The sequence below is a fragment of the Astatotilapia calliptera genome, chromosome 20 (assembly GCF_900246225.1).
Source record: "Astatotilapia calliptera chromosome 20, fAstCal1.2, whole genome shotgun sequence".
NCBI classification, from domain to species: domain Eukaryota; kingdom Metazoa; phylum Chordata; class Actinopteri; order Cichliformes; family Cichlidae; genus Astatotilapia; species Astatotilapia calliptera.
Genome location: NC_039321.1, coordinates 5,095,034 through 5,116,266, shown reverse-complemented (window position 1 = coordinate 5,116,266; position 21,233 = coordinate 5,095,034). Strand labels below are relative to the sequence as shown.

Genomic DNA, 21,233 nt, shown 5'->3' with positions numbered 1-21,233 from the left:
GAGATCTCTCAGGGATCTTTGCAGAGAGAAATGTGCGAGTCAGCTGAGAGTGTGTGTTTCTTTTAAAGGAGGAGGATGTGAAGTGGGGCTACACCATGTGACTATCAGCATGACGGCACTGGGGGGGATCTGACTTCTTTGAGAACAAGTGGACAGTTTTAGGAAGCCCAGACTACTAACTTATCTTCTCAATTTCTGATTCATTTTAATGTATGATGCTTCATCAGAGGAAGGCACACGAAGCTGAACTAGGTACTCATGAAGATTTTATTCCACAGCTTACTCTACTTACAAAGTTTCTATATTAAGACTGAAAATAAAAATATATTTCACTGAAACAGAAACGCCTAAAAGTTGAAATGAGGACAAACTCACAGAGAAGCAGTACTTGCCTTTTCTGGGCTTTCTCCTTTCTCGAACATCATCTTGAGGCTGTTGAGGGGGATGCTGGGCTTCTCGCACTCGGGCACTTCAGCTGCCGATGCCGCCGCTCCCTCCTGCTCCTCTGAATCTCTGCTGGGCTTCGCCTCCATGTCCGTCATGTCCTGGCTGGTCTCTCTGGTTACTCTGTGAACCTGGATCTCTGTATCCTGGTCCTGTGAGAGTACTGTAGTTTTTAGGGAGTCTTGCTGAAGCTTGATTTGGGATGAAGGTGCCGATCTGGAGCCTGGTAACGTGCTGACTGGAGTCAGAGGGGCCTGAGATTGGGATCTCTGGATGGACGGCGGTTCCTGCTGTTGCTGCTGCTCCCAGCGTTTCTTTAAAGCACTCAGGTTCCCGCCACACAGTGTCGAGGGTAGAGCTTCCACAACCTGAACAGGAAACAGTCACTCGGTTAAATTTTTTACCTCTGTAGCATCAAAGGTGAAACAGTTTTATAACTGTTAGTTTCAATAAATCTTAAGACTCTTTATCGCAATGTCAATTTAATTAACACCATCTAGGTTCATTTTCCTCCCATCCTCAAAAAACAAAACAAGATATGGACATAAAAATATTGGATATGCAAAGACTGAAACATATTTCCAAACAATACAGAGCATTTCTGATTATACATCCAAAACCTTTCTGCTGTCATATTTTGTTTGTGTGTCAGGAAACAAGAAAAGATTCATATCTGAAAAGACAACTCGATGTGGGTCAGATGCACAAGTCTGTAATGCGCTGCAGTGCAAGTGCAGTTTTCTGTTATTGTAAGAAAGTCCTGGGGAAAAAAAAGTCATCTGATGGTAAGCTTCAAGTGTAATTTTTGTCCAGATAACCATTCAAAACAAGTGTAGCATCACATTTTTAGAGGGAGTACACGCTAGAATACGTCTGATGTTTGTGCAAATTAATCAACTGTTAAATCACCTGACGAGTTTGGCTTTAAGCCTCCAGGTCACAAGAGCCTAAAAAACTGATTTAAGCATAAAAAGTCTATTAATTTATATTATTTACTGAAAAATGTCACAAAAACAAATATAGACTCTATATGTTAAGAATCTTGAATCAGAAAACCTGTTGAGTGTCTGCTTAAAAATGAATTAGCAGTAAAAATGTTTCCACTCAGTAAATAAATCACCCAATGAGCTGGACTTTAATGCACGAGAATGAAGAGATACAAGAACTACAAGAACCTGGGACTGACCCGGAGAACTGTAAAACATGTCCTGCACACACTCTGCTGGACTTTCTGTTGTTTTGGTCATTTAAGACTCAGATGCCTCGTTTATCTATGACGGTTGTTCTAAACACGAGTTAGTCCAGCTCTTATCTGTCATTTCAGACGTTTTTATCGTCACTTTGGGCACCAAGTATCTGCCTTCAGGCTTCTGCAGCAGGAAATCTTAATACTCCATGGTTCACTGCAAAACATTACAATGCAATCTAATTAAAGTCTGCATGCATACATTTCACAAAACCTCCCATCCATGCCTTGCTGGTTAACTTTGAGAGTTAACCAGCTCTAGTTTTGTGTATCGTGCAGATGCAATGAGATGAAAAGGTTGCTGGGTGAAGAATTCAAACACAGCAGAGACCACAGAGAAGATAACCCTCATTTTTACTGCCAACCACACAAACAATCACACAACAAACTATGATGACTCACAATTTCTGAGGCTCTGGCAGAGGAGACTCCCACTGAGGGATGCTAGCTGCTCTCAGTCTGTTTTTAGTTTAGTCAATAAATTCCATCAATGCTGGACACACGCCACTTTGACTCTCCGCTTTCTGAATGACGCTAAAAACATTTAAACTAAATCAAACAGCATCTGCACTGACATTAAACTACATGTTCGCATTCTTGCAAGCAGAGTGTGCACAGTCTGAGCTAGGTAACAAAAGGAAAAGACATGAAAAGGAAACAGGAAGTCCTGCATGAAAGACAAAAGAGCCGTGAGTTGCTCTGCATGCGCATCTATAAACCTGGAGCTGAAAAGAAAGCTAGAAAAACTTTTTTCCTTTTGTGTGTGTGTGTGTGTGTCAAAAACCTGAGTGTGAGGCAGACGACCTGGCTGTCCGGTTGAAAATGCTGTGAAAGTGTGTGTGTGCTGGTGTCTGCTGACCGGCTGGAAGTGCTACAGGCTGTCCCAGATGTGAGAGGCTTGAGAAGTGATCAGAATGAAGCAGAATGAAGCAACTAGCCCACCCCCCCTTTCTATGACACAGAGGAAAGGAAGGAGGGAAGGAAGGAGAGGGAGTGAAGGGGGCGAAGGGTGAGGGGGCGGGGAGGTAAGGAAGGAGGGAGAGAAAATCAGAAACAGACAGTCGATGAGGGAAAGGAGGGAAAATAAAGACAGGAAATGTGAAAAAGGTAAAGGGGAGGGAGGTGGAAACCTTAAAAAATAAAAACTCTCACAAAGAACTGCACAGAGCCTGAACCTGGATAAATACCAATCTCCTGATAAGCCTCCCGGGCTGGTATCTACATCTGATGTTTAGTTTAGAGATTGGATTTGATAGGAACACCTTTAGCTCCAGTCTTCCTCTCAGGAAATGAGGGATTGCCAGAGAAATTCGACAGAACTGCCATTCAGCATTTACACGAACAACAACAACAGATTTGACACCCTGAGAAGTTTGACGTGGGGAAGGAATGCAAGATTGTCTTTAATGATGAGATGTTTTGCAACCTGGTAGAAAATACCAGGGAGAGGGGGCGGGGTTTGGGCTTTACAAGGCAACTTCAGGTTTAAGCTCAAGTTTTCAGGGTTAGGAAGGTGTGAGAGAGGAGATCAGCAAAACCCACCACCTACGGACTGATCACTTCTCTGGACCTCATCGCACAGGAGGGTCTAAGGTTTTAGAGGCAGCAGAGTTTTCTTTGTATTGATGAGGATCAACAAGAAAACTTTGCTTATATAAATCCTCTGGCTGCACGTAGTTATAAAGCAGTTTCACAGTCGTGGCCCTAACATAGTGACCATGTAGTTGGATCCACTTTTCTGATACTGTTTACAAGAACTTTAAAACAAAAACAGAAAAAAAAAAGACCAGGTAGCTCAAACCAAAGTCTTGCAGAACTAACCCACATGATATACACAGTAACTGAGACCTGCTGTAAAAAGTGGCTCTGATTTGATATTTAATGAGCCTTTAATTTGGTTAAGAAGTAAACTCAAAGCAAAGAGTGACCGGCGTATAAAGCCGCCCGTTTAACCTGAAGCTACGTCCACAGTTACATCTGTGTTTTCCACTTTACTTTCTAAAAAAACATCCCACCTACAAGGATACATTGTGAAAAATAGCTCCATCCACATCTAAACAAAAATTACAAAGCAACAGGTGATGATTTAACCAACTCTACAGAAATGTTGGCCAATCAGAAGCCTAGTTTAATTCTATTTTCTTTATATAGTGACAAATCATGACGACAGCAGCATCAAAGCTGAGCAAGAAAATATTATCAGGCCAACTAAGACAGCTGAGAGGGGAAGAAGTGAGTGATGTTTGGACAGGCAGTGTGGTGCTACTACTACAACAACAACAACACGTGTGCGTTTGTGAGAAAGCATGTACAAACTGCAGATAATAAGATTAACAGAAACAATATTTGGTTCACATCCACCACTACAGAAAATGCCCTTACACTAAAGAGACATACACCTCTAATGCTGCAAGAACAAAAAAATGTCAGAGTTACTTAGAAGGTTTTTACTTTTTACTTCATTTTCAATGACTTAAAAGAAACAAAGGGGTCAAAAGTGTAGAAAAGGCTTCCCGTGTGTGGAAAGGGCCCGAGTCACCACGCTGACCAGGTGTGACGGAGGCTCCTTGTTATCAGTGCAGCAGAACAGCTGATGCCCAAAGCAATAACAGAATAATTTCACTGCTGGAGCTTGCTGCATGCTGGAGATGTTTCCAAGATTATCGTCTCCAAGCAGTTATTTGAGTCTCCGCCAGACTGAGAGCAGTTTAGGGTTTATATTTTAACACTGCATTTGAAAGGCCAAATATTATCCTTTCAACTGCTCTGTTATTAGCTGACAGCTGGAGTTCCCTTAATAAGGCTTTTAATCAGCTTTCAGAATGAGTCACATTACTACAGTCGAGATTTCCACACAGAAACGGAGTAAACAAAGAGCAAGTGAGGTCACTGAACTCCAAATTCTGAGAGAGAACGAGGGTTTGGTCTGTGCATGTCCACATAGTTTTTGGGAAAATGTTAAGAAATGATGCAGCAGAGCATGTGGGTCTACGCAGTAGTTTATACTCGTATGAATATGGGGAATGAGATGCTGCTGATGGGTGAAGTTTTCCCCTCTGTGAATTAAAAATAGAAAGTGTCGAAGCTTTTCAGATTAAAAAATGTGGCACGTTTGGGATACAGGACTCACTGAATGGAGTTCGACTTCTGTGCGTCTGTGTTAACGGCAGCAGCAGCATTAATTAGCAGGTCTAAACATGGCAGCAGGCTGTGTTTTAATGATAGATACTGGTGGTTCTGGTGCAGGGACTACTAGGGTGGAGAGGGTGAAGCACTTTGTTTTTAATTCTGAAATTTAACTTGAGGCCAAGTATTGAGGCCATGATAGAAAACACTTCTTCCACCGCTGGGAAGCAACGAATCGTCACAGACATACAGGAGTGAATTTGAATGTACGCACCGTTTTCTTCTTCTCTATGCTGCCCTCTTCTGCTGCCATCTGGTACCTGTGGAGGACAAAAACTGCTTCAGATAAACAATAACTGAGAGGATGAGGCCCAGTGAGGAAGAAGCAGAACCGCTTCCCAGGAAATTCGTTAGAAAAAATAAATAAATGTTCCCGCTTCTCTCCAAAAACAATAAATTAGTTAATGTGTTAAAGTAAAACTGTTTGGAAAAACATCATCACGTGTCGTCTTGCAAAAAGTACACAGAGGGAGTGGATTCATTGTTTCAGAGTGAAACAGATTTTATTGGCCAGGTTTTATTTAAGATAAAGTATTTTAATTGATTGAAGATTCATTTCCTGTTTTGTTTCTGAGATAACCAGCAGGAATTTACAAGTCTGGATGGCAGCAAAAAGTATGTGACTTGTATACATTAATATAAGCCATCAATTAATAACCCACAACTAATCCTTTCAACAGAGCAAACATCATCACACAATTAGTGAAACTAATCATTTTCATCTTCTCATCATTTGCCCTGTTAAACAAAGGGAATTATGGTCCTTAATCTCTGTCTTATATTAATGTGTCTGCTGCTGAGAGGTTTACAAGTTTTAACAAGTGACTCGTTCTGCTTAATTTCTCATTTCTTGTGTGTGTCAGGAGAAAGTTGATTTGTTGACAAGCAGGCAAGAACAGGGAAAACAGTGGCAGCGGATTTCGCTGAAGTTCAAATAAAACATCAAATATGAATAACTGTGGTATGAAAAATACAAAATTCTCCACAGTCGACACTTTTTATTGTTCAACGCTTCAGATCTTCAGCCTCAGACTGGCTGCACCACACATTTTAGCCCCAAACTGACAACAAACACGGCCAGTTCGTAGCTGAACCACTGCTGTCCTTCACAGGTGTTTCTACCCGGAGACAAAAATCATGTTTGGGACAGTGAGTCCAAATTAAGTTTGGCTCAAAGCCTCTCAGCTGTGCTGAGGAAACATTAACACTAATAAGCCAGATGTGGCTGTTTCTGCACAGAGCCAACAGCAAAAAGAGACATTGTATCTAATCAATGAGGACAACAGCCAGCTTTAAAGACCGACTCTTGAGTCTTGCACTGAATATTTAAGTTTTGCTAACAGAACCTAAATACTAGATTTTACATTGCTGGTTATGTGGGTTTGTTTGTTTTTTCCACTCCTACTTGGTAAGGAAAAAAAAATGAGACACTGCAAACATTTATGGAGAAATGATAATGCCACCATAGACTTAATTTGGATGACATTCTTCATTTCCAGCTGCCAAGATAATATGATAGCTCATGTAATATGAACTTTTGCTTTCAAATCGAGGCAGGTGGTCGGACTTATTCCCAAGTGGGTCTCCTCCGCCTGCTGCAGAGCAGATTTCAGGTTTCATTTACCTGCCAACCCCTGATTATGTTCATTTTTGTCGTCATGGCTCTTGCAAATAGTGAAGTTCATTCGCATGAAGATTGTCAACAACTGGTAAATGCACTCACTTCCTTATCTGATCTGTGTCTACAGTGTCTTCTTTTTCTTTTGACCCACTGCACACACAAAGGGCAGCTCTAACCAAAAGCTTCTCCCATTTCAGCTGATCAGCAGTTTTCTTCATGTAAATTTACACCAGCAGCATGATGGAAAACCATCTCAGGAGGTTGTCGTAAAGAGTGACCCTGCAAGGTCTCCTGTCTTTAGATGTGAGAGGGCTGCAGAGTTCAATGGCTTAAAAGTTTGTTTTTGTGCATAGTAAGGATAAGTGTTAAATACACAATTAATGTTAATCAGGAAGAAAAACACAAAAACCTGCATATTCCCCACCAACTGACAGACTACTACTATCACCTAGTGGTCAAGTTGATCAACTACCGTGCATTGTCTCATTTTCCAAGTTAGTCACTTGATATGCGGTAAAGGGGGATGCCCCGAATGGTGAGGGGCCTCCATAAAGGATCTGATCCTGTTTTACTCTGTAAAGTCTGAAAACCAGACAGGATGAGTGAAACTGGAGCAATTCGTAAAAGGTCGACAATGTGATAGTCACATCTTTCAAGAAAACGGGAAACTGAGAAAAGCTGAATGGCAAGAAAACGTTGAGAGGAAACCTATGACCTAATTTGTGCTCATGACGAGAGCAGAAAACTCTGAAGTGTAAAAAGTCAAGACAGATCTGCTGAGTGGCTGCTGGTAAATTATTAAACTTAAGGTTGGACTTACTTGGAGAAGCGCTCTGCGATGGCGGTGTTTTTACCCCGGGCAGAGACGATTGACAGCTCTTTGGCGGTGACCCTGAGCGACTGGGATGCCCACTGCCTGCGGCTGAACGGTGCAACGGAGGCCATGTTTGCTGTAGGTCTGAGTGATCGGTCTGCCTGTCAGCTTTCCAGGAACACAAGTCGTACCTCTGAGAGGAGGGGACACAAATAGAAGGAGCACCTTCAGCCAATTAAACACTGAGCTAAGGCAAACGAGTGCGTCGTCTGGTGCCAGCTTTGCTTCCTTTCGCCACTCTAAATCAAGCTCCGAGGAACACCCTTCCTGTGCATTCAAATTTTTATGACACTCATCTCATGGTGCTAAAAACAGTCTGGGTCTGAGCATTTAAATACAGGCTTTTATATCAAGGGAAGCAGTTTGTTCATGTGTAAAACTTCACACAGAATCAATACATTTTGTCACACTGCACAGCTGGTCCATGTTACCACTGCAGCACGGAGCGGCCTCTGCATCTGAGTCAGAAAATCAATAGACCGCGTCACACAGCCATTGACCATCTGTTCCCTGCTCTGACTGAACGCCAGGGGCGACTACCAGCAGACAAAAAACAATACAAAAAAAAAAAAAAAAAAAAAAAAAAAAAAAAAAAAAAAAACCCTCTTGTACACACTCTCCCTTTCACAGGAAACACAGACACACACGTCTATACCTGCTTGCCTCTTCTGCAACATCACAGCCTGAAGGCCGTGGGCATGTGACTGCATGCAGCCGTAACAGCACCTCACCGCTAATAACAGTCATCCGAGAGAGCTATCCATGCTCTGGATGAATGAAAGAATGAGACTGGTGACGCAGCCCCCTTGGGGGTCTCTACATCACTCAACAGGTGGACTATAGTGGGATGTTGCCACATTAGGAAAGGTTTGTGCATTACTGCAACACTGTTGAGTGTAACTGGAACTGTTAAGCAACACCCAAAGAAACCTGGGATTTGTATATAAACACTAAGGGACACTAGGCTCAACTCACTATAAAAGAAATTAGAGGTAAATGGTACCACCTTTACAGACAGACACAAACAACCTGCCCGAAACCACATTATGAACCAGTATAAATACATAAATTCACGAGATGTTCATACCAAATTTGTTTTACAAGTTCCAAGTGAAAGAAAACTGAAGGCCCTTTTCAGTTGTAGACGCATTTATATAAGTGAAGACAGGAGTTAGTGCGACTCCATCACTGTCCTCCTGCTGCTACAACTGGTGCAGGTGCTCCAAGATGCAACAATGGGATGTGGGTAATTATTATTTTCATTCCCAAATCAGCTTAGACTTAAAAACCTGTCGGAATTCAGCAGTGACTGCTTGGGTCATGCCTGGCCCATCCCATAATACTGATACAGCGTGCATCGTTTCCAATCATCCAAAAACCCATTCAGGTTCAAACCATCAAACTTGTGACATCATTACCAAAACATGAGTCACCTGTTGCTTCTTATTTAGAATCACTTGTTTCATTTCCCCAGTCATTATAAACTAAGAACTTTCCTACATTTAATGATTCAATGATTCAGATCTTATGCTAATATTAACAAATAATTAGATTAATAATTAAACCAAAATAAAAAAAAAATGTCACATAAATGAAATGAATAAATGTAGGGCAGCTTAAATATGGCAAAAACCCACCAATCACATTGATTTTGGTCAATATTAAAATAACAGTAATGAAAAAAAAAAAAAAAAAAAAAGGAGCTTTATTAAACTGACAAAAGAAAAAAAAAATATTGATGATTAAGTGAATTTCCAGTAACTTTGATTATAATTCTCTGATCTAACCTTGACACAGTCTGGTGTGAGGCGATTTAGACTTCTGAATGAATACACTGAAACAATTCCACAGCACTACATTAAAAAGTCAGAAAAGTGAGGGCGACTATCAACCTGATTTAATTCAATTTTATTTATACAGCACTAAATCACAACAACAGTCACCTCAAGGTGCTTTATACTGTAATGTAGACCCAACAATAACAGGGTCGACCTTATTATGATGTCTTTAAATGTCATGTTTCGCCCAGCAGTGACTCGAAAACTCAAAGACACCCAACAAAACAGTCCAAAAGCAGCATCCCGCCACCCTACTGAGGTGATAACAGTCAAATGTTAAACCACTGGATTTAGTCTAGCCTGATGCTGCAGTCACGTCATGTGATCACAGCGCTCCCTGCTAAAATACAAATGAGGGGCGATAGCGACTCCAGAGCGTTTCAGGTCACCACTGCTGCTGCCAGATGACAAACAAAGCAGCTTGTAAAACAGAGGCGGCCCATGCAAAGCTGAACTTTAGCAATAAAAACAGTTGAGAACAAAAAAAAGAACAGAGTTAAACTGAGGTGAAAATAAGAGGGGGGCCAGATGTCTGACCTTAAACTTCACAAGTACAAAGACCACAGTGATGCTCGCCTTTAAATTTGATACAGAAAGTTGACACAGTTTAATCTGCCATTTTCCTTCCTAATCACTGAAATTGTAGAAAACTTCAGAACAAAAAAAGTTTTAAAATAAAACCACCAACCTGTGACTGTCTGCGTTTTGACTCAGCTGTTTCAGAAGCCCACTGCTTGAAAATTTCCTTCTCTTTTCACTTCCCAGCTGCTTTCATTCGTGCTTTTGAAAAGAAAGGGAAGTAGGAGGAGACTAACCACTCCTATTTAACTCCTCTCAGCCAATAAGAAGCAAGATTCACTTCCACCTGGCAGGTATGAGCTTCCCCTCCCCTGCTGATCAACAGCACTGTGTCAATGGCAGTATAAAGCAAACTGAAGGTATGTGAAACCAGCAAGGCTGTGGGTCGAACGACAAGGCAGACAAGCTAGAGGGAGGAGGGGGAGGAGGAGGGGGGGGGGATTCCCACACTGGATTCCTGGAATCTGAGTGACTCCTGGCTGCCCACTTTCTCACAAGGTCAAGACATTAGAGGATGTGACTCATTCACATTACTCGCTGACTTCACCGAGGAGGAAAAGGAGTATGGAATGAAAAAAAGGAAGAGATGCATCAAAATAATAAAACGAAAAGGAGAAAGAAAAACAAACTAACATGAGTAGAAATGTTGTTTGGGAAGAAAACGATCTGCGTCTGCATCCAGCTGTCAGTCCAAGCAGCAACACCAATAACAAATAACTAAAGCTTGAACACAAACAGGAGCTGTGCACAGAGCAGCAGTGAGGCTGGAAAAGGCAGAAGACGCCTTTAATCTTCCTTCTGTAGATCTGGAGGTTTTAACACAGCAGTCTGTGGAAGCTGACTCACTTCTGCAGCCAGCCTCTGGTGGCCGTTTGAGGAACTGCAATTTCGGGTCTAGAGGATGGTTTAAAGAACTTTAGGGAGCCTGAATGAGTGAAGACTTTGGGCTCTTCATCTTCCTCTACATGGTTTTTTGAATATTTTAGGGTTTTGGTAATACTAAGGGAGACTGTTGCCATTGGTGATTGCAACTGCTTTTTTTTGCAGCAGGGGTTAATTTTTTGGCACACTTGGTGTATATTGGAACCATTACTGGACGACCATTTTCATTATGGATTAATCTGCAATTGTAAACCAATTTATAATCTGTTTCTTCTCTAAAGTTTACAACAAAAAGTTCATCGAGCATTGATCAATAAACAAAGATTGTCACGTTACTTTACATTTCCACTGAATTCATGACATCCTTTAAACTAATGTTTTCCAGCTTTGTTTGAAAAACGTGATTAGGAGACCTATTAGGGAGTAGAACATTACACAGAGGCCCTCTGGGATGATTAAACTTCATCCTCGTGGTGTCCCTAAAGACTTCCAGCTCCATCAGTGTCACTTCCTAACAGTGGGGCTAATCCCAAACACATGACGGATGTGGGTCTGACTTTGTCTTACCTTAGAAATTCCCAACAACTCCTGCATGTACGATTCTAGAGAAATTCAAAAGGTTACAAAGCTACTTTGATTTTCACCTGCTGAGACAGAAAACAATAGAATAATAATGACTTTAACATGCACGCAAACTTTCATTTTCAATTCACAGCACTAACAATGAAACAAGAAGATAAGGAAGTTATTTCAGGGAAGTCTCACTTCAACAAAATCCGTTTAGAACAATTGATCGCTGTCAGTTTTCCTATTTTACCTCTAAATAAACTCCAGCCTGCAGGCGAATGAAGGCCCTCGAGTGTATTCAATCATTTACCACTTTTAATTTTCTTCACCAGGAAGCTCAGAGCAGAGCCACAGATCCATTTCTCTCCAGCTTGTTCTACTTACAGTAACTCACTAAACTTTCCCAACACTGACAAACACAGCTGCTGTGAAGAAATGAAACCTCACTAATGGTATAAGACTGTAAACATGCACACACACACACACACACACACAAAATCACAACTGCAAAGCAACCACAACACAGAAATGATGCATAAGTTGGGTATTTAAATTGCTACTCTGTCCTCAAAACGTTGAGGAGCCCTGCTCTTGGTAAATGTGGGCTAAAAAGAAAAGCATTTAGTCTTTATTATTACTAACACATGCCCATGCAACTGGTGTTTGTGCTGCTGGCAAACTGGTAATTAAAAATTAACCCATTTTTATGGCTTCCCTGCAATGCTGTATTCGGTTATCAAGTTGCCTAGATACTTCTTTACATCACATTATACGGACAAGAAACTGGAAAGACGAAAGGACTAGAAGACCTGGCGGTAGAATGAGGAAGCGCAGGTACTTATTCAAAGAAAGAGGTCAGCAAAGAAAATGTGGGAAAGGCCGGGAGATGAAAGCTTTAGACAGAAGTAGCTGAAGCTGAGCTAAGAAGAAAGGTGTAATAATTTAAACAACAAAAATAAAATTACATCAAAGCACTTTTTAAAAACTTCCAAAACGTCCATACGGGAAAGAACACGTGGCTCACCTGCAGTGAGGTTACTAAGCCTGAATCATTGCAGACTTTGTTAAGTCACTCCCACTCGATGTTGTAAACTTGGAAGGGTCATGCAAACAAAGAGTGACAGTCTTTGGGATCTTACCACAAAAACCACACACCTCATCGTAAACTGATGTTTTCTTCCATCCCAGCGTCAATGCAAAACATTGAAGAGTCATGAAAAAACATTGCATCACAACATATCTCTCCAACCTCTAAATGTAGACTTTTTCATCATTTAACAGTGAAAATTATGAACTTTGTGTACATGGGTATGATGCAGTACATATGGGAGCAGACAGAAGAAATATCTCGTCCAGGTGAGGAAAAAAAAAAAAGTGAAAAATTCATGCCCAAACACAAATCGTTGTAGTGAAACTGCACTGTTTCTCCTGGCTAATACCAGAAAATTTTGACAAGTTTTTCCACAATAAAAGATTTTGTAAGACTAATGCGACACAAAATTACGTAAAGACATTGTTCTTAAAACTCTGAATCATTTGCCAGACAAGACAAGAGATCCAAAGACAACATCATGGACCGTATTGCCATTTCTGATAAAATGCCTCTCTAATTATCAACAGCAGACCCACAGAGCAGATTTAAGTCTGTCTGTGCTCAGTAACGCTCGATACCTTTACCTCACTGAGCACAGACGCAATCACAGAAATGTCACAGTGTCAGCAGACACACACTCCTCTTCAGATATGAAACCATCGCACAGATCAGCGTCTGTGTTGTGACTCAGCGTGTCATTAGGAAAGAGAAAAGATGACTGCCGTCTTTTATTAATCAGAAACCAGTTTAAACGCGTCACAAGACACAGACGTCCTCCCAGATGAGGATCCTGTCTGATCCAGCTTCAGTTTGTCATTTATCCTGATGATCTGATCATCGATGAGCCTCCTGTCACTACTGCTTTATTCAGATTGCTGCATTCAGGGAGGAAGAAACCTCCCCTTCCCATCATGTTATAATATCTACAGCCTCAATAGGACTTAGCAGGGCAATTTTTCCCCACAGGGTCACATGAGAAACTGGGACTGCTGTGAAGTCTGCACCAGTACCCTGAACTCAATTCTGCTCAGTGTTGATTTTATTTCTTTACAAAAGGTTGCTGGTGCAGCCCTCCCCACAGTCGAGTAGATGTTACACATTAAAACAACCTTTTTCATGACATGAGAAAAACCATAAACAGCAGCCTGATGTTTCACTGGCTCTGGAGGAACTTTGTAGAGACTGAAAATATCCTTTTATGCAATTTATGCCGAGAAATCAAACCAAACTGACAGCGCTTTGTAATTGCGCCACATTCGAGCTAACTGAAATATTTTCCACATGTTCGCTTCAGTTTATTATTCCAAAAAAAAAAAACTGTGTTCTTTATCACATTGATCATTGTTTTATAGTCCAAACATTAGGAAACATCTTTACAAAACCCTGTTTGGGTGCAATCAGATTGTCACAAAATCTTATGTTGATATCAATTTCATATGATACAAATCTGTTTCCATAGATTTGTTTATTCTGAGTTTATTTTATCACCTCTGAAATAATGTTTTGTGTTGCTATCGCTCTTTTGAGTTTATTAATTTTTAACTGGACAGGTGAAGCTGATTTAAGACAATTTGACATGAAAAGGAGGACACACAATTTTAAAAATCCTGAATGTGTGTTTTTATCTCATTATCATCATTAACTGATAGTTAGGGTTAGGTACAGAAGCTAGAATATTTTTAAATTCCACTGTCACGTGTCCTGGTGTCACGAGGAGCTATGGATATGGTTCACATCCAGCAGATAATATCTAGAACCACATAAGCCAATCTCCTGGTCGACCCGACCTAACATTTCCCACAACACCAGCTGGTTAGCTTAGGTAAGACAGGTTGTCTTCCCAGGACCTTGAAACAGGTACAGCTCAGGTGAAAACTGACTCACAGGTCTGTCTGGACATGAAGCAGCTCGGTGTTTCAGTCCTGTTTACGCACGTTTCCTGCTGACTCATTTGCTTCGTCTGCACTATTTTTTTTTTCTCTTTGTAATTTCTCACACTCACCTGAGATTCTACGGGAACTCTTTTCAGGAACTCACTCTCACCTGAGCCTCAGGGACCGCTCACATTTCACAAAAGGCGCAACAAAGCTTCAATTAACCCAGTTTTCATCCGCGCTAATTGGCTGAATAGTATCGTTCCGCCAGACAGCGGACTGATATCTGGATCAAACTGTTCTGAGGTTATAATAATAATAATAATAATAATACAAGTTATTACCAGAAAGATAAATAAATAAATATACAATATAGCAAGAAAAATAAGAACACAGTCAGTAGCTGTAATACTTTTAGAAGATTAAATTAAGTCACAACACCTCTCTTAATGTAAAGACAATATTAACATAACTTGTTAATACCTCAAATGAGCAGCAGACTTGAACAAAGGCGCCTTCTTCTTTTTCTTTTTCTTTCTTTGTTTACCTTGTTCACTACCTGAAGTGTCGTTTGTGTGATTCTTTTCAAAATAAAGTTCTCTTTTTAATCATCACAACACGAAACTTATAGTTTAGCCCAGCAGGTGGCAGTAATGTTAATTATTTATGCAATGTTCCTACTTCGCCACTAGATGGCACACGAAAACCACTATTACACACTTCGAGCTATTTCCACCTTAGACCATGAATGGCCTGCATGGCTGTGTCATTCCACATACCTGGCAACCTACCTACATACTTATATAAGTGTGACTTCAGAAGCTCTACTGTCCGCGGCTATTTTTAGTCTGTTTGTTCTGGTACATTCACACATTGAGCATTCACAGTGACACAGGTATGCAGGAACACTTTCAAATGAACAGACAAGCAGACCGTCCAACAGTTTCTGGCCAATTATAAATGGAAAGCCAACTATTTTTAATCAGAAAGTTTTACTACTAATCTCCACACGATGCAATAAAAACAATCAGCACAATTAGCTGCAAATAAGTTAAGAACCAGATCAAATGGGTCTTTTAGGGACTCTTTGTGTTCTATTTGTGTTGGAAGGAGACGTGTGGGGTTCTCAGTGAACTGTGAGAGGATGTCAACAAACAAACAACACTATGTCAAAAAAACTTAAAATAAACTAAGTTGGATATAAGGATCTTTCTCTCTAACGCTAAAGAGGTTGAGTTTGTGCCTGAAGAGCCCTACTTCAGCTCATGGCTCTCACTTGGCCACTTTGAATGGTGTCAGCAACACCTTGGCCTTTCTTCATGTGAAAAACTGATCAGGAATGCTAATGTAGACTTGCTATTCTTTGATAAAGAATAGACTTCCTGTAGCTACTTTGGCACTTAAACCACATCTGAAGCCTGAGTACAACTCCTGGAGCCGTTTCTCAGAAGGCTTGAATCAATGTGTGCTTTTGCTAATGAAGTAATTTCTAGAGGCGGTGTCCTACCACCTGTTGTGCCTGATCCTTTGATCCCATCATCCCTTTATTTTCATCATCCCCCTCCCTTCCTCCCTACCCGTTTAAATGCCATAGTCAGTACGGTGTGGCTCACCTTTCCCTGTCTGGCACCCTGGTAGGAATGAGGACAGCAGGATGATGAATCTATGATGTGACAAAAACACTGGGTAAATACATCCCAGTCACAATGTTAATGAGTACGGGTAAACAAACCCCTTCAGAGTGGACATATTAGACAAAGGATGTTTAATATGGAGCTGCCAGGCAGGAGGAAAAGAGGAAAACCACAGAGAAGATTTATGGATGTAGTGAAGGAGGAGAGGCAGAGGTCCACAGAAAATGAGCAGCAAACAATGGATAGGTGATGTTGCTGTGTCACACTTCATCTTTAGCTGATATCGCTTTAAAATGACATCTCTGAAACAAGGATGTCTCATTTTATTAAACATTCAAGTACAGAACAGTGTTTCCATCACAAGAAACGAAGGACAGACATCCAGCCCCCATCAACATGTGAATGAGGAAGAAAAGAAAGCTGAGTCATTTGTCGCTGATGACCTCGTCGGCGGGGGTTGGGTTGTAGCTCCACCTTGGCTGTGATTGGAGGGAATCATGGGTGGAATCTACATATGGCTTTAATTTAAAGTTTTGGTGTTCGCCTTTGTTCCAGGGTGCAGAGGCTGTGGCTAGCATGTACAGAAAGTCAGTGTGTTGCATGATTTGATTCACAGCAGCCTGCGATGGATTCCTGACTGTGGGCTGTGCTGCACAAAGTGTCCTTGGCAGCGTCTCGACATTGGGTTTGGATTAGGTTTTATTTGTTTTTCGCTCATTTGTTGAGATGAAATGACCACACACTTGCCCTTGTTAGATACTTTCTTCTTGTTAAACGTTTACCTTTAGCCTCCCCATTAGTCTGGACACTGTATGTGGCAGACACGTGGCTCACCTTGTGTGTTTTGACCTCTTTCTGAACCCATTTTTAGTTGTTTAGCTTAGTTTTATATCTTATTATTTATTTAATGAATCACAACTCCTCTTGTAAACATCAGATATTGTAAGATAAGGTTTAAAAGCCTCTGTTGCTTCAGCTACCTCTTTAGCTGCAGAGCACTTAGAGTTACCAGCTGTTGCATGTGAATGTGTAACACCCATGTGGTGTTCATATTTGGGTGTCAGCCAGTGTCGAGTGTCTGGTGTTTTTTGTTTTTTTTAATCAATGAAGCCAAAAAATGTATTTGGAAATCTTTAGCAGATGTTTATCCCAATTCCAAGAACTACTGACGCCATATATGGTTCATATTTGACATTTACTGGTATTACAGCCTATTTATGAACAAAAGCATTTTTTGTTTCGTTTTTTTTCTCATAAAATAAGAAAAAAAGAAGAAAAAAAGTCATAAAAACACTAAAACAAGGAAGCTAAGTTTCTGATCACTACTGATCCTTACTTCTTCATCCTTAGTGTATAGTTCATCTCTTTCTTTTCTTCTTCTGACTGGATTTAAGGTAGAATTTAGATCCAGGAACATCTCCAGGGATTTTCCAGATGACTGTTCAGTTTCACCATTTGTTGACATCCATATTTGTCCCATTGCTGGCTGCTGATGTGTCTTTGAAGCTGACTAATGGCAAGTCTTATCCTCGCCTTCAAATTCACTGTAGCCTCTGAACTGCTGTTGTTAGGCCGCATACTGAAGATTGCAGTAGCCTCAGTCTGAGTTTGCTCCACATCATCTCTTCCTGTCTGCATGGTCCAGTAAGGACAAAAGTCCTCATGTTCTCAAATCTCTTCTTCATCTCTTGAATCTTGTCTCTAATTTAAAATAACTGAGGTTCTCTGAGCAGCGAATCTAACAGACAAAGCTATGTTCTAGTTGCAGCTGGGATATAGCTGCAAATAGACAAGAGGAAAAATGTTTGGGAATGTGGAAGGACGCGGATGTGAGAGCGTCAAATGTACCATTCTTACACGTATAGGGTAGTGTTATAGCATGCAGGCAATAATAATAATAACAATAATGAGGCACACAAATTAAACAAAACAAAACATGAAGGAATATCATCTGTGGATGAAGCTCTGTTCAGCAGGATTTCACTCAAAGTAATAAAAACAAACACAAAAACGTCATTTTGGTGAAAACATTTCTGAAGCGAATAAGAAAGTTACATTTGGACCTGCTGCTTGACATTTGGCGGTGTGTGTGTGTGTGTGTGTGTGTGTGTGTGTGTGTGTGTGTGTGTGTGTGCGCGCGCGCGCTATCCGTGACGTAAATACAGCTGATGTAAATGAATTGTTGACACTGGCATCCACACAGCAGGGGGCGCTGTAAAAAGGAGCTTAGCAGTGACCTTGAACAGAAAAGCGACGGTCGTCCTGATTAAGATTAAACACGTTATGGAAGTAAATCTCTGAGCGCCTCATCCAAGGATGGATGCAGCGCCATTCCGGAGAAATGTCATTTTGCTAGTTTGTCAAACAGCCTTTGATTTCAGGGCTGAGGTCCAGCAGAGCGCACAGAGACTCTCCAACTTCACAACCCTCCTCTGTTTTTAAATATTTACCATTTCCTCCTAATTTTCGTTTTGCCTTTGTTAGTTGTTCTTTGTGGTTTGGTAAAAGCTTCCGCAATTTGAGGCTTCTAGAAAATTATATCAAATTGCTCCATATCGTTAAATGTCTTTAAATGATTATTACCAGACGGTTTCCTGTGCACAATTAATTTGGATAAAAAGATGGTAGTAATAGTCACCAAAGCAAAATTTTGAACCTTAACCGTTTTATTTTCTCATTTCTAAAAATAGTAATTTATTCAACACAATTCAGCGGGCTGTGCACTGAAGTTAGAGGATAGAAATAAAGTATCTATCATATCGCACTAGTATTGGTCCGATACGAATACCAATGCTGTTCAATATTTGTATCAATCGGCCGCCTCTAAACCACACGATCAAATAATAGGTCAGTAAGTCCACTTTACACGAGTTTATCAGCCACAGACTTTAGAAGAAAATAGTTAAACAGACTCACTGTGCTATATAAAGGCAACTGACAGACTTTTTTCATGGTGATGCACTTTCATTGTCTCATTAAACAAGAAGAATTAACTGAATTATGCAGAATATGTATTTTCTATTTCCTCATTTGGAGAGAAAATGTGGCAGAGCATCATACTGGTGAGTTTCAGTACCTCATAAAAGTCCTCTGTGCTCCCAACATTGTTTTTTTCCTTAGGATATCTTTTAAGGCTAAAGGACTTTCGTAAATAACATCTTTGCCAAGATCTAGTCGTAACATTATGGGGAAATTCCTAGAAAACATCATATTTCTGGGAACGCTTTAGAATTCTATCACAAGGAGTTACGCTTAATATTGGAGGCATTATGAGTACACAGGGCTAAGGTTTATTGGGGATCCATACTGATAACAGCAGCTTTTAAGGTATTTATAAAGAGCTGGGATAGTTTTTGAGATAATGACGCTTCTTATTGTTTCCTTATCTGCCTCATGCATGCCTACACTGTGGCCCAGCTGTGCTTTGTGAGTCTTTTTACCCAGCTCCCTCTCTGTGTTTACTTGCCTTTGTTTGTGTGTAGATCCCCAAAGACATGACCCTCTCCAGTTTCAGCACACTTGCAAACCTCTGGGTCATCATTTAGTACACCATCTGCACCACACCACGCCTGGCCATTCAGTCCTCGCCAGATAATCAACTAAACTTCTGTGATAAAAGCAGACAGGATCACATCCACTGTTTTCTTTAGTTGTGTTTTTTTCCACACTCTGTTTCTCTTGTGAACTTCATAGCCTGCAAGCTAGCTAGAATGAAATCTTAAAATGATGTTTTCTAATAAATGTCCTTGGAATTTAAGATTTAAATCATGGTAAAGATAAAACAAATATTGTAGTTGCTATTGGATGCAGATATCCACTCCTTGAAGTCTTCCCCAGAAATCTCTGCAGATGACCCAACATTTGCACAATGACACTCTAATCTCCAGTTATTGATTAAAGAGTTTAGCTTTGGTTTACCTGCCTCAGCAGAATCTCTTGTTTTACTGTATATCTTCTTTTGCAATGTGTCCAAATGAAGTATTAATTCTGACAGTTTTATTTTGGGTTTTGCTTCTCTTTGTCCATCTTCCTTTTTTTGAGTTTCTGCCTTTGTCTTCTCACTACTGTGATTTCCTGATGGTTTTCTCATGTTCATTAGTTTCACCTGTGCAGCTGTGTTGCTTCCAGTGTCGCTTTTTACTCTGTATTGTTCACCTAACATCTTCATATTCTCCTTCAGTATAGTTTTTTATTTCTTTGTAAAATCAGCTGCTCTGCCTGTGCCCTTACCAATAATTGTTAAACAGAGCTGGAGCCCATCCCACTGGGTGAGAGGTGAAGTGCACCCTGAACAGGTCACCAATCCATCACAGGGTTTTTTTTCCCTATAGCCAAAAAAAAGAAGATAAAACTGTGGGAGGCAAAAGTGGGATGAAGGTTAATGGGACAAAGGTAAGAGGGTCTTTAAAAATTAACACTATCTATGGGACAAAGGTGAGGGAGTCCAGCACTAGCGTGGGTGAGATGACAGACCCAAACTCCAGTTTAACTCTTAAAGTCCAAGGCTATTGTTTTGACGTTCCCACCAAAGAAACTTTCTCACATCTGGAGCAGAGACGTGTAATCCTGTTCACCAGTCCAGGGTAGAATCTGAAAAGCAGATATTGACAGTTTTACATCTATCCTCTTTACAACTCTGAGTGAATGGACGTTGATGTTACTGCACCTGCAAGATCTTTAATGAAACATAAGTGAAACACAACATGATTTATCCATTTAAGTCTGTCGTCATGGCACATAGCCTGAACCCAGGACAGAGGCCTCTGGGGCAGAAGGGGTTAAATAATCTAAAAACACAGAAACGTCACTACTTGTTGGTTCAACGCATGCTTGATTTGAGACACAGACACAAACAGAACAGAACACATAGTTTTTATTGACAATGACGCACTTGGTGTACTGTTTGTAAGAGAAATGATGAAATCAAATCAAGCATAAACACCCGATCGATCACATTTTGTGTATGCTCAGGCTAAGATGTCCACGTTTTGAGGTCGGTTTAAAGTTTCAAGGTGATGTCTGTCCAAATGTCACACAGATCCAACCCATTCTCACTCTCAGCTCCTCACCTCCTATCCCATCAACAACTCTCAGCATTCAACACCTAATTTAATGGCTGATCTAAACAACCAGCAACAGAAGGGGTGGATTAACAAATAAGTGGGGGAAAGCTGATGCTTAAGTGGCTACACTTTGTCTTAAAATGGGGCTCCTGACCACGTGTCAGTATGTGACGAGCTGTGAGTGAAAACATGGTGGCAGATTTAGCTTATACCGTAGCTTGAAGTGAAATGTAACTTTTGTTTGTTTGTTTTAATACCTTTTATATGCTGTCTTGTTGCCCTTGACAACAGGTTGTGCTGCTCGGGTTAAATGTGCCATACTCACAAATGTT

The 21,233-nt window shown here is 40.6% G+C and overlaps 1 protein-coding gene across 3 annotated transcripts in view; it reads right to left on the bottom strand.

Moving 5' to 3' along the window:
* Nucleotides 1-14,732, bottom strand: part of lima1a (LIM domain and actin binding 1a) — a 28,536-nt gene extending 13,804 nt beyond the window's left edge. The window contains exons 1-4 of one of the 3 annotated variants that reach the window (XM_026154180.1): nt 14,688-14,732; nt 7,318-7,504; nt 5,091-5,136; nt 393-812 (exon numbers count right to left, since the gene is read on the bottom strand). In XM_026154180.1, coding sequence (XP_026009965.1) covers nt 393-812; nt 5,091-5,136; nt 7,318-7,442 — 591 coding nt within the window. In that variant the 5' untranslated portion in view covers nt 7,443-7,504; nt 14,688-14,732. Of the gene's footprint in view, nt 1-392; nt 813-5,090; nt 5,137-7,317; nt 7,505-9,897; nt 10,011-14,332; nt 14,431-14,687 lie in introns of those variants that run through there. The other 2 variants (XM_026154178.1, XM_026154179.1) reach the window with 2 other exon arrangements.
* Nucleotides 14,733-21,233: the final 6,501 nt, after the last annotated feature.